This window comes from Panulirus ornatus, chromosome 17, assembly GCF_036320965.1.
Source record: "Panulirus ornatus isolate Po-2019 chromosome 17, ASM3632096v1, whole genome shotgun sequence".
In the NCBI taxonomy this organism is placed as follows: domain Eukaryota; kingdom Metazoa; phylum Arthropoda; class Malacostraca; order Decapoda; family Palinuridae; genus Panulirus; species Panulirus ornatus.
The window spans coordinates 49,718,804-49,733,518 of record NC_092240.1 but is presented as its reverse complement, the minus strand read 5'-3'; the positions used below and the strand labels follow the sequence as shown (position 1 = coordinate 49,733,518).

The 14,715-nt window shown below is 40.0% G+C and overlaps 1 protein-coding gene across 1 annotated transcript in view; it reads right to left on the bottom strand.

Annotated features, from left to right (window-relative positions):
- Positions 1 to 5,999, bottom strand: part of LOC139754731 (lambda-crystallin homolog) — a 110,116-nt gene extending 104,117 nt beyond the window's left edge. The window contains exon 1 of the mRNA XM_071672438.1: positions 5,899 to 5,999. Within this exon, the coding sequence (XP_071528539.1) occupies positions 5,899 to 5,933 (35 nt within the window). The 5' untranslated portion in view covers positions 5,934 to 5,999. The remainder of the gene's footprint in view (positions 1 to 5,898) is intronic.
- Between the last annotated feature and the right edge of the window lie 8,716 nt (positions 6,000 to 14,715).

Genomic DNA, 14,715 nt, shown 5'->3' with positions numbered 1-14,715 from the left:
ATTGTATGTTCGTCTGTGTCTGGCATGTAACGTAACTCACTGTTACGTTACTGTTTGTGTAGCGTCCTGTGTAACGTAAGTTACTTTTAATGATTGTTCGAGTCGCTCAGTCACAATATAAAACTATTTCTTTACGCCAAAAAAGGAAAAAAAATAGAAAATAAAAAGCGTTTGTACAAACAAAAACAAAGAAAAATGTTTGTACAAACACTACAGTAAACACCAGGACTGCGTGTGTCATGGGCACCACACTCTACATTAATGGTACAACCACACACACACTCAACCAGGGTGGAATGCTGCTAACGACTGGATTGGCTCCTTAACAAGAGCCAACAAATGCTCTTTAAACTCCCAAAAGAAATTAAGAACACTTGATGAAACAACAGACATGTATCAATGACCCATAATTATATAACAGACAATATAATGTAGCTCAAATACCAATGATTATGATAAACAATGCAATATACCTTAGGGTGGGGGGAAAAAACCTTTTTAATTCGATTTCACTTTTAGAATAAGGTATTGCCTGTGCCTATGGCCTCAATTATTCTCATCCTATATCCATAGGAAACATCTTCTTCCACGCAGTCCAGTCGTGTTTCACAAGAAGCCTAGTTAAATACAGCCCCTGGGAGGAAGGGAGGTTGTTTTAAAGACACTAAATAAGCATTTACAGCTGTCACTGAAGGAACGGCCGTTTGATAGCTAACACGAATTGCCGTTTGATAGGTAAACAGTCTTTGCAGAAGCAAGAAACGTTTGACTACTGTTTGCCAGATGTGTAAACAATCTACAGAGGTGGTATGAATTATAACACAGCAGCGGAGCTAATTAAAACAGCAATTGCTTGAACACTTCAAAAATTCTCCGAACAAGGCTACTGTATACTAGCAGACAAGCTAACGCCTGTCCATTTTGGTTCATATGTCAATAAAGATATATTATGGGGATAGGGGAGAAAGAATACTTGCCACGTATTCCCTGCGTGTCGTAATAGGTGACTAAAAGGGGAGGGAGCTGAGGGGGGCTGGAAATCCTCCCCTCTTGTTTTTTTTTTCTCTTAATTTTCCAAGAGAAGAAACAGAGAAGGGGGTCAGGTGAGGATATTCCCTCAAAGGCCCAGTCCTCTGTTCTTAGCGCTACCTCGCTAATGCGGAGGAAATGGCGAATAGTTTGAAAGAAAAAGAGGAAGATCAGTAAAGACTAAAGTCGGATGAATTAGGATAAATAACATAATTCAAGTTCCAAGTGGGCATGTGAAAATTAGGAAACCTTTTTAATGTAAGTTCATGATTTCTCTCAAAGCCAAAAAAAAACTCACCTTCTGTAGCCTCATTCAACCTCAATTGAGTCAATGCCTTTTTTCTTACTACAATGGCCAGGACTTTCCCCAGAAGTTTCAGTAATTAAATAGAGGCTTACAGCTTCCCACTAGCCTTCATCCCCCATAAGGGAAGCTAACTATCCAGTGAGCTATTCTCATTAACGTAAGAGTTTACGAATCTATTCACAGCGTAGCGAACCGTTAACCCGATGCCTACGTTTTATAATGTGTTTGCGTACCGTGTGTCACACACAACCTACGCTTCCTTGTTGAAAAAGAAGCTCCCAGTTTGATCTTATACTACGTGCTTAATCAACGTATTGAGTGTCTAAAGAGTAATTTGACAGCTCCTCCACTCGTATACCCTTGACGAGAGAGACTCGTAACTTGCGAAACCAATAACCGACTTCCTGCTTTAGTGTACGACCACCTGCGGGTCTCTGGTTAATATTTGTTTATTTTGCTTCGTCGCTGTCTCCCGCGTTAGCGAGGTAGCGCAAGGAAACAGACGAAAGAATGGCCCAACCCACCCACATACACATGTATATACATACACGTCCACACACGCATATATACATACCTATACATCTCAACGTATACATATATATATATACACACAGACATATACTTATATACACATGTACATAATTCATACTGTCTGCCTTTACTCATTCCCATCGCCACCTCGCCACACATGAAATAACAACCCCCTCCCCCCGCATGTGTGCGAGGTAGCGCTAGGAAAAGACAACAAAGGCCACATTCGTTCACACTCTGTCTCCAGCTGTCATGTAATAATGCATATATATATATTATATATATATATATATATATATATATATATATATATATATATATATATATATATATATATATATATTATATATTATTTTTTTTTTTTTTTTTTTTTTTTCATACTATTCGCTATTTCCCGCGATAGCGAGGTAGCGTTAAGAACAGAGGACTGGGCCTTTGAGGGAATATCCTCACCTGGCCCTCTTCTCTGTTCCTTCTTTTGGGAAAAAAAAAAAAACGAGAGGGGAGGATTTCCAGCCCCCCGCTCCCTTCCCTTTTAGTCGCCTTCTACGACATGCAGGGAATACGTGGGAAGTATTCTTTCTCCCCTATCCCCAGGGATAATATATATATATAATTATATATTATATATTATATATATATATATATATATATATATATATATATATATATATATATATATGTCGCGGGAGACAGCGACAAAGTATAATAATAATAATATAATATATATATATATATATATATATATATTTTGCTTTGTCGCTGTCTCCCGCGTTTGCGAGGTAGCGCAAGGAAACAGACGAAAGAAATGGCCCAACCCACCCCCATACACATGTATATACATACTTCCACACACGCAAATATATCATACCTAAACAGCTTTCCATGGTTTACCCCAGACGCTTCACATGCCCTGATTCAATCCACTGACAGCACGTCAACCCCGGTATACCACATCGCTCCAATTCACTCTATTCCTTGCCCTCCTTTCACCTCCTGCATGTTCAGGCCCCGATCACACAAAATCTTTTTCACTCCATCTTTCCACCTCCAATTTGGTCTCCCACTTCTCCTCGTTCCCTCCACCTCCGACACATATATCCTCTTGGTCAATCTTTCCTCACTCATTCTCTCCATGTGCCCAAACCATTTCAAAACACCCTCTTCTGCTCTCTCAACCACGCTCTTTTTATTTCCACACATCTCTCTTACCCTTACGTTACTTACTCGATCAAACCACCTCACACCACACATTGTCCTCAAACATCTCATTTCCAGCACATCCATCCTCCTGCGCACAACTCTATCCATAGTCCACGCCTCGCAACCGTACAACATTGTTGGAACCACTATTCCTTCAAACATACCCATTTTTGCTTTCCGAGATAATGTTCTCGACTTCCAAACGTTCTTCAACGCTCCCCTCCCACACCCTATGATCCACTTCCGCTTCCATGGTTCCATCCGCTGCCAGATCCACTCCCAGATATCTAAAACACTTCGCTTCCTCCAGTTTTTCTCCATTCAAACTCACCTCCCAATTGACTTGACCCTCAACCCTACTGTACCTAATAACCTTGCTCTTATTCACATGTACTTATTCACATCGATCAACCCCTAGGGGGTGGATGAACAGCTGGAATGCCTGTGGACCGATTGCCGCAACTACGATTCTAACATATGTACTCGACCCTGGGCGACCCGTGAATGCGATGTGGTCAGGATCTAATACATGAAAGGTGCAATCAGAACACGTTTTTCATTTTTCTTCGTGGTTATCACCACACACACACACACACACACACACACACACACACACACACACACACACACGCACGCGCTTGTGTGTGTGTGTGTGTGTGTGTGTGTGTGTGTGTGTTCAAGTTTACACTGAGAATGAAAAGTCACCTTTGGTTAGGCTACATCATCGCCAGGTAAGGAAACAAAGAGTTCAGTCTCATCAAACACCTCCCTTTCACATTCTATCCTTGTCCCTGCTACTGAACGTAGCGCAGCCTCCAATGCTGTAGGATGAGCCCTATGGGGGATTGTATAATACACACACACATACAGCTATCATCATCTTTATCATAATACAACCACAGGAGATATCCATGGCATAATATCGCCCAAGACTGTGGCAAAATAATGACACACGCACACATACACACACGCACGCACGCACGCATACACACACACGCACACACACACACACACACAAGCACGGACACACACGCACACATACACACACGCAAGCGCGTACACACACACACACACACACACACACACACACACACACACACACGCAAGCGCGTACACACACACACACATACACACACACGCACGCACACATACACACGCACACATACACACACACACACACACACGCGCACACACACACGCACACACACACACACACACACACATACACACACACACACACACACGCACACACACACACGCATGTGATAAATCTAACACGAATACAATTTCGTTTCCCATACACAATTACGAAAGCACCATGCGTGGGATGAACAGCTGCTGTAACCATGGTGGAGGAACATGCCACAAGGATACAAGCCCCAAGTCACAGCCATGACCTTAGAGCAATGCTTCGGCCATTGCTTGGAGTGAAAAAAAAAGGGCATTACAATATGACCCTTACAGTATATTACCCACCACCATAATTGGGGTGGTGAGGTGAGATGAGGGAGGGATACGCCTCAGTTGCATTAGTGGCACCGTCATGTGTGACAATAGATAAAGCGTCGTCGTCTTTTGAGTGTGTCCTTCGTTTAGATCCAAGGCCCTTGGGTGCATGGCATAATCTTATCAGGGCTTAGATACGAGATAATGATGATGTATAGGGAGGAAGGGGAAGAAGGAGGAAGGGGAAGACTGTCTGTTGCCGGCGTAACCTGGGGCCTGGACATTTTCCTTTCAAGATGCCACGGTCCGATAATGAGTGGGGTAGTTAACGAAAGCAGACCTGTCATCAGCAAAGGAGAAATTGATGGCTCAGAAAAAGCAATATGGAGTGGGTATCGCCTGGCAGTGACGTGAAGGCGCCTCGGGTTATAAAGGTTGTCGTACCGCAGTCTCTCTTAACTGTTCAAAATATCTAAACAGCCCAATTGTGAGACAGTGCCAAATGTATGAACTGCACTTGTCCATGTATTTAGTGATTATGTTAAGGTAAAGCCAATGTACGTGTGTGTCTAGGCACACTCCAGAGTTCCATGGCGGTTAAAGTAACGTAAAACATATACTATCCATAAATGTTATGTAAATACAGTCGTGTATAAATACAGTTTATTGACATAAATCACCATACATTCATAGTCATGAGCAATAAATTAAGTATGCATTAAGAGCGTAGCGCAATTTGAATGACACATCTGATACCAGATGTATGTCATCGATAAATGATTCTATAGCGTGTGAACCCAATGTGAACTTATATATATATATATATATATATATATATATATATATATATATATATATATATATATATATATATATATATTGGCTTGGTAGTATGTATTTCCTGTGTAACCACAAATATGAATCACCCAGTTCTATCCCATTGATAACTGAGTTACAAAATACATACATTTTTTCTTAATATAAACCCAACCTAATCTAACCAAGCCTAGCCATGAAAAGAAAAAAATTGAGGGAAGAGAATGAATCTTCAAAAGTAACCCAAAAATATATACGTTAGCAATTTCTCACATTATCAATGTCGATGAAGAAAAAACACACCTAGCGTAAAATGCTAAATGAATCAGGGTTTAAACAATATCTTCTCGGCTGGTTCCCTGGCAGAATTAAACACCCATCCCTCACCAATATTGTAAAGGTAACTACCATTCATATCACACACTGTAACAATGTCTCTAATCACTGCAAAGATCCAATAAATAAGAAAGACTGCTATATGTAGCGCTCCAACAGACAGAACTCACGGTCGAGGGGCTTAAGGGGGTAGCAATATGGACCGACATGTTCCTTTTCGCCTTCCTTACCTGCCCACTAATCCAATTTTCTCGTTCCTTGACATGTTGTTGAGGGGGAAAAAGAGAGACACACGAGTTAGTAAACTGACACGTAGGGTTTGATGGACGTTTGGAGTGCAACTACTATGCTATAAGCTGGTGCCGGGTGGCTACACACACACACACACACACACGCAAAATGGTTACCAAATGTCGGTATTCTTTTAATTTTCTGCTGATTTGATTTCCCTACCACCATCACCGGTGGGGACTGGATTGTAGGGCAATATAGCCACACGCGCATGAACTAAATGGCAGAAGCAAGTGGTAGAGCTGACATAAGTGGAATTCGCCAAGGCACTACGAAAGCATCAAATATGGAGGAGGAGGAGGAGGGCCACAACCCACCCTCCCTCCCAAACCCACCATCCCACTCCCCAACCCACCCACCCACTCCACAACCCCCCCCCCCCTAACTCATGAATGCAGCTAAACCTGTTGGTTCCCGCGGTTCCACGCACCCACACACACCCTGAACCTCGAGGTCAAGGAACTAGGCACATATGTGAACTTCATTGTGAGTCGCTGGTTGGGTTCAAGCCTCTCTTACGAAGTGCCACTTAAATCATTTTCCTTCGTGGTTGGTTTATGAATATCTTACATATGCTTGTTCCCTTTCCCTTCCTTCCCTCTCTCTCTCTCTCTCTCTCTCTCTCTCTCTCTCTCTCTCTCTCTCTCTCTCTCTTCTCTCTCTCTAAACTCCTGTCCTTTATTCTGGGCATGGTACAATTGGTGAGAAACAAGTGATTATGCCTGGACCTGTCTTGTTCACATGAGCAGGAATTAATATAATTCTTTCCCCCATTGTTTTCCCAACCCGCTGTTGGCGGCATAGTAGCCCTAGCGCACACAATTTTGAAGGACTCAGTAATCATACCCTAACTGCTGTTGAATTATAAGATCACTAAACCAGAAATGAGATATCCAATCCGAGGCAAATACACTGAGGCGTAGGTAAAATGACATGCAAGACCAAAAAGCACGAGATAATAAATTAGAATTATAATATCCAATGATTAGAATTATAATATCAAACTGTAATGTTATCTAGATGAGAATGAAGATAAATATCTGAGTCACATTTCGTACAAGAATATGTAACAGAAGAATTTACCGAGCTATTAAGAATTATAGAGTTTGTTCATTCGAATTTGCCGTTTCCCGCGATTTTATGTAGCGCCAGGAACGTACGAAGAAAAGTCACATTCGCACTCATCCATTCCCTCTATGTCAAGTGCGACACAGCGACACCCATAGCCCCTCTATCCACACCAGAACATACATTTTTTTCATGGGTTCCCTGGCCGCTTCACATGCCTTTGTCCAGTTCAATGACAGCACGTCGCCCCCTATATAGCACAGTTGTCCCAATGCACTCTACCTCACGCACGCCTTTCACCCTCTTACATGTCCAGGACCCGATTATTCAGTCTTTCTCACTCGCATCCTTTTCATCTCCTAATTTGGTTTTCCCATTCTCCTCGTCCATTCATATACATTATCAGTTTGTCCAAAATTTTCTCTCCATATATCCAAACCATTTCAGTCCATTGTCTCCAGCTGTCTAAACCACTCATCTCGTTACCACACATTTCCCTTACCCCTTTTTTTAATTCAATTACTCGCATGAACCCTCTCCACCACACAGATCCTCCAAACCCAAGACTGCGCTCCATCCACCAGCAGGGAAATGAAGCCTCCTTCTTTTGGAATAAGTTCTTGTGACCAGACGGTACTTTCGACAACAGAGGCGTATATCCTCGAACACAGCAACTATGATTGGTGCTCGCTTCAAAACAACAAAAACAACAACAATAACAACAGTTATCAAATGTTATGTAAGCAGTAAAATTTCCCAGCCATCCGGGGTGACAGTTACGCTCAGCTGTAACGTAACTGTTTAATGTTACGTTATTGTTTGTTCGTCTGTGTCTGGTATGTGACGTAACTGCTACGTTATTGTTTGTTTGTCTGTGTCTGGTATGTGACGTAAATGTTACGTTATTGTATGTTCGTCTGTGTCTGGCATGTAACGTAACTCACTGTTACGTTACTGTTTGTGTAGCGTCCTGTGTAACGTAAGTTACTTTTAATGATTGTTCGAGTCGCTCAGTCACAGTAAAAGACTATTTCTTTACGCCAAAAAAGAAAAAATATAGAAAATAAAAAGCGTTTGTACAAACAAAAACAAAGAAAAATGTTTGTACAAACACTACAGTAAACACCAGGACTGCGTGTGTCATGGGCACCACACTCTACATTAATGGTACAACCACACACACACTCAACCAGGCTGGAATGCTGCTAACGACTGGATTGGCTCCTTAACAAGAGCCAACAAATGCTCTTTACACTCCCAAAAGAAATCAAGAACACTTGAAGAAACAACAGACATGTATCAATGACCCATAATTATATAACAGACAATATAATGTAGCTCAAATACCAATGATTATGATAAACAATGCAATATACCTTAGGGTGGGGGGAAAAAACCATTTTAATTCGATTTCAGTTTTAGAATAAGGTATTGCCTGTGCCTATGGCCTCAATTATTCTCATCCTATATCCATAGGAAACATCTTCTTCCACGCAGTCCAGTCGTGTTTCACAAGAAGCCTAGTTAAATACATCCCCCTGGGAGGGAAGGGAGGTTGTTTTAAAGACACGAAATAAGCATTTACAGCTGTCACTGAAGGAACGGCCGTTTGATAGCTAACACGAATTGCCGTTTGATAGGTAAACAGTCTTTGCAGAAGCAAGAAACGTTTGACTACTGTTTGCCAGATGTGTAAACAATCTATAGAGGTGGTATGAATTATAGCACAGCAGCGGAGCTAATTAAAACAGCAATCGCTTAAAACACTTCAAAAATTCTCCGAACAAGGCTACTGTATACTAGTAGACAAGCTAACGCCAGTCCATTCTGGTTCATATGTCAATAAAGATATATTATGGGGATAGGGGAGAAAGAATACTTGCCACGTATTCCCTGCGTGTCGTAGAAGGCGACTAAAAGGGGGAGGGAGCTGAGGGGGGCTGGAAATCCTCCCCTCTTTTTTTTTCTCTTAATTTTCCAAAAGAAGGAACAGAGAAGGGGGCCAGATGAGGATATTCCCTCAAAGGCCCAGTCCTCTGTTCTTAACGCTACCTCGCTAATGCAGGGAAATGGTTTAGTTTGAATAGTTTGAAAGAAAAAGAGAAAGATCAGTAAAGACTAAAGTCGGATGAATTAGAATAAATAACATAATTCAAGTTCCAAGTGGGCATGTGAAAATTAGGAAACCTTTTTATGGTAAGTTCATGATTTCTCTCAAAGCCAAAAAAAAAACCTTCTGTAGCCTCATTCAACCTCAATTGAGTTAATGCCTTTTTTCTTAAAACCACAATGGCCAGGACTTTCCCCAGAAGTTTCAGTAATTAAATAGAGGCTTACAGCTTCCCACTAGCCTTCATCCCCCCCAAAGAGGAAGCTAACTATCCAGTGAGCTATTCTCATTAACGTAAGAGTTTACGAATCTATTCACAGCGTAGCGAACCGTTAACCCGATGCCTACGTTTTATAATGTGTTTGCGTACCGTGTGTCACACACAACCTACGCTTCCTTGTTGAAAAAGAAGCTCCCAGTTTAATCTTATACTACGTGCTTAACCAACGTATTGTCTAAAGAGTAATTTGACCGCTCCTCCACTCGTATACCCTTGACGAGAGAGACTCGTAACTTGCGAAACCAATAACCGACTTCCTGCTTTAGTGTACGACCACCTGCGGGTCTCTGGTTAATATTTGTTTATTTTGCTTCGTCGCTGTCTCCCGCGTTAGCGAGGTAGCGTAAGGAAACAGACGAAAGAATGGCCCAACCCACCCACATACACATGTATATACATACGTGTCCACACACGCAAATATACATACCTATACATCTCAACGTATACATATATATATATATACACACACAGTCATATACATATATACACATGTACAGAATTCATACTGTCTGCCTTTATTCATTCCCATCGCCACCCCGCCACACATGAAATAACAACCCCCTCCTCCCTCATGTGTGCGAGGTAGCGCTAGGAAAAGACAACAAAGGCCACATTCGTTCACACTCAGTCTCCAGCTGTCATGTAATAATGCATATATATGTAATATATATATGTATATATATATATATATATATATATATATATATATATATATATATATATATATATATTGTTACGAACATGTGTGTGTGTGTGTGTGCCCACATGTTCGTGTATATGTATGTGTCTTTGTGTATAGTGTACGTGCTATTCCATGTTAGGTCGAGGGCCAAGGGCTTCCCTCCGCCATCGGCTCGGGTTTCACTTCCCTAACCGAACCATTAAGTCTAATGTCTTCCTCATCTCAAGTTTTAAAGTTCAAGATGATGGAGAGACACACACACAATGCAATCCACTCCCCAGCCCATTTGTAGTGTAGACTGTGAGATGCTAATAATAACCAGCGCACGAGAGCACACATGGAAGATGCGCATATATTTTTTTTTTTTTTTCTTTATACTTTGTCGCTGTCTCCCGCGTTTGCGAGGTAGCGCAAGGAAACAGACGAAAGAAATGGCCAACCCCCCCCATCACATGTGCATACACACTCCACAACACGCAAATATACATACCTAACAGCTTTCCATGGTTTTACCAACGTTCACATGCCTTGATTCAATCCACTGACAGCACGTCAACCCTGTATACCACATCGCATCCAATCACTCATAATATATATATATATATATATATATATATATATATATATATATATATATATATATATATATATATATATATACGACTACAAAGGGAATTATGGCAGCACCAAGACATTGCAATGGCCCTGCCGGGACTGATTTTGTGATTTGTTTGATAATGAGTCACAATAAAAATTCTAAAAATCACAGATAACCCTGGGAGAAACTTAGAGAAGATATACATTCTTGAGGAATCACCGAGAAATAACTAACGAGAAATGACTAAGATGGCGTAAATAATATCAATCCTGGACTTGAAGCGAAATATCTAAGAAGTCTAGTTCTTAAACGTATCTGTTTAGAGTTCTGCTTTCAACCGCTACTAACTGGCAAATTGCTACGTATGTTAACAATCATTTACCTCATTCGAGAGAGAAATCACAAATCAATTATTTAACTGAGTCCAGATTTAAGTTTATCATTGAATACTTGATCAACGTCTTAAATTTCCCATCTTAAAACTAATAAGTTCTCAAGTCGTAACTTATGATAGATCAAGATTATCAAAGCCTTTGATCATTTTGAATACTTGGATCAACGTCTTTAAAAATTTTCCCCTCTTAAAAACTAAACAGATTCTCAAGTCGTAACTTATGATAGATCAAGATTATCAAAGCCTTTTGATCATTTTGAATACTTGGATCAACGTCTTAAAATTTTCCTCTCTTAAAAACTAAATAGATTATCAAGTCGTAACTTATGATAGATCAAGATTATCAAAGCCTTTGATCATTTTGAATACTTGGATCAACGTCTTAATATTTTCCTGTCTTAAAAACTAAATAGATTCTCAAGTCGTTTGAGAATCACCGTTGTGTGCCTAAACGATACATTCTCTCTTATTTATCTTTTCTTAAAGCTTAATACAGTGACCAAAACTGATGACAATATGGAGTGAACCTATGAATAGTGAGGAATAATGATGATTTCCCTAGACTTAACTTCGAAGGCCATAGCTATGAATCAAAAGAATTTTGTTCACGTAATTTTCACTGCTTCTGTGCACTGCTTTGCTGGATTTTACGTCACCAGAGATTAATACACCCCAAGTCTTTTTTAATTCTTTTTTCTCTCCAACTTAAACATTATTATCAATGCCACGTTGTCGTCATAAATACACAAAAATCAACTTAGGACAACTCTTTGGAAGACCATCTTTCAGTACACAGTAGACGACTACAAATTTAGTAAAAGACAAGAGAAACGAGACTGTAAAGCCATCAGACGAATTTACACAGAGTGAAAAACACATTTTTTTTTTTAGGCATCATTACCGCTCCAAACATCCAGGCCCCTGGCTAGGCTATGCTAGGCTAGGCTAAGTTGAAATTGTGATTCAGAAGGTATCTGATGTCTTTTTGAACGATTCTGATCATGTAGTATCTGATGTCTTTTTGAACGATTCTGATCATGTATAGTAGTATCTGATGTCTTTTTGAATGGATTCTGATCATGTATAGTAGGATCTGATGTCTTTTTGAACGATTCCGATCATGTATAGTAGGATCTGATGTCTTTTTGAACGATTCTGATCATGTATAGTAGGTATCTGATGTCTTTTTGAACGATTCTGATCATGTATAGTAGGATCTGATGTCTTTTTGAACGATTCTGATCATGTATAGTTAATCACCCTTCCTTTTCTTTTGTCATTTCTCCCATTTATAACTTAAGTTCTCACTGAAGATCCTCTCTCGTCGCTGAATAAAGGGTTGAGGTACCTTAAAAAGGCTTTGAATAAAGGGTTGGGGACTTATCCAAGGGTAGTGATTTGAAGAGGGAAAATGAAGGTCAGAATCGTGCAAAAACACATCAAAAACCATCGGGAAAAATATTATTTCAACCTCTTAACTTATGTAAAGGAAGGGGAATCTCAAAAAGTAGTGATTTGAAGAAAATGAAGGTTAGAATCGTGCAAAATACATCAATAACCATTGGAAAAAAACTTATTTCAACTTCTAACTTCGTTAATAAAGAATGGAATGAATAAAGGCAAGTGTGAATTGTGTGCATGGGTATATATGTATGTGTCTGTGTGTGTATATATATGTGTACATTGAGATGTATAGGTATGTATATTTGCGTGTGTGGACGTGTATGTATATACATGTGTATGGGGGTGGGTTGGGCCATTTCTTTCGTCTGTTTCCTTGCGCTACCTCGCAAACGCGGGAGACAGCGACAAAGCAAAATAAAAAATAAAAATAAATATATATATATATATATATATATATATATATATATATATATATATATATATATCAAAAGATAGGATGTATTTGCGGTAGAAATGGAAAGACCAGAATCGTGCAAAAACACACCAAAAAAACACCATCAGACCAAAAAACAAAAACATAATTTCAGTTTCGAAAATGGTGGATGTCAGAGACGCTAATTTGATCCATTTCCGTTTCGACCATGATAGGAACAACTTAGATAGGAACAGAATATCCGGTGGTCATTCTATCTAGTGTTAGTTAAATATTCTGTGGTCCACTGATCCAGTTTGTTATATATCGCCATCATCTGTACATCCGGTATCTCGTGTTCCCAATATCCGGTGTTTGTCATATCTCATGGTCGCAATATACAGTGCCCCACCCACATATGATACAACAAATACCAGTTATAAGGACCACCGGATATGGTAACTACCGGATATATGGACCACAGGATATAGCAAACACTGAATACAAGGACTCGGGGTCAATAACACGGCAATCAACTGAGATATAAGCTATCCTTATGACCCACGAACTTGTTAAAATTTGCTAGTAGACACATCTACCATGAAGCCTACGATCTATTTTGCTAGTAGACTCATCTACCATGAATCCTACGATCTATTAGCTAGTAGACTCATCTACCATGAATGCCTTCCATCTACTAGGCTGGAAATGCGTGTTGGAGCTTATGACGTAAACGATATATCTACCATGAAGCCTACGATCTATTTGCTAGTAGACTCATCTACCATGAAGCCTACGATCTATTTGCTAGTAGACATCTAATGAGCCTACATCTATTATGACACACTACATGAAGCCTACGATCTATTTGCTAGTAGACACATAGCTACATCTCACCTACATGAAGCCTACGATCTATTTGCTAGTAGACACATCTACCATGAAGCCTACGATCTATTTGCTAGTAGACACATCTACATACTCATCTAGAGACATCCTACTCGATCTATTTGCTAGTAGACACATCTACAACATTTGAGTAGCCTTAAGCGATCTATTTGCTCAGTAGACTACATCTACCATGAAGCCTACGATCTATTTGCTAGTAGACACATCTACCATGAAGCCTACGATCTATTTGCTAGTAGACACATCTACCATGAAGCCTACGATCTATTTGCTAGTAGATACATCTACCATGAAGCCTACGATCTATTTGCTAGTAGACACATCTACCATGAAGCCTACGATCTATTTGCTAGTAGACACATCTACCATGAAGCCTACGATCTATTGCTAGTAGACACATCTACCATGAAGCCTACGATCTATTTGCTAGTAGACACATCTACCATGAAGCCTACGATCTATTTGCTAGTAGACACATCTACCATGAAGCCTACGATCTATTTGCTAGTAGACACATCTACCATGAAGCCTACGATCTATTTGCTAGTAGACACATCTACCATGAAGCCTACGATCTATTTGCTAGTAGACACATCTACCAAATAGATCTAGCAAGCCTATCTAAGATCTACTTGCTAAGTATCCTAACTTTGCATCTAAATACTTGAGACATATATTCACTCATCCTGTTGAATACATTCACTTTATCTTGATGCATATAAACTCGACATTGTGGTCCACTGACTGTAAACCACTTCACTTAAATTGTAAATTTCTAAGTAATTCATACATGCCTAGGTCATCCATGATACCCTTTGCCTCGCAGTATCCTCTCGCGTACTTCTGTCACTGAGAGCCAGTCCCTGGAGCTTTGGTAGAGTCGGTAATATACTTTTTTT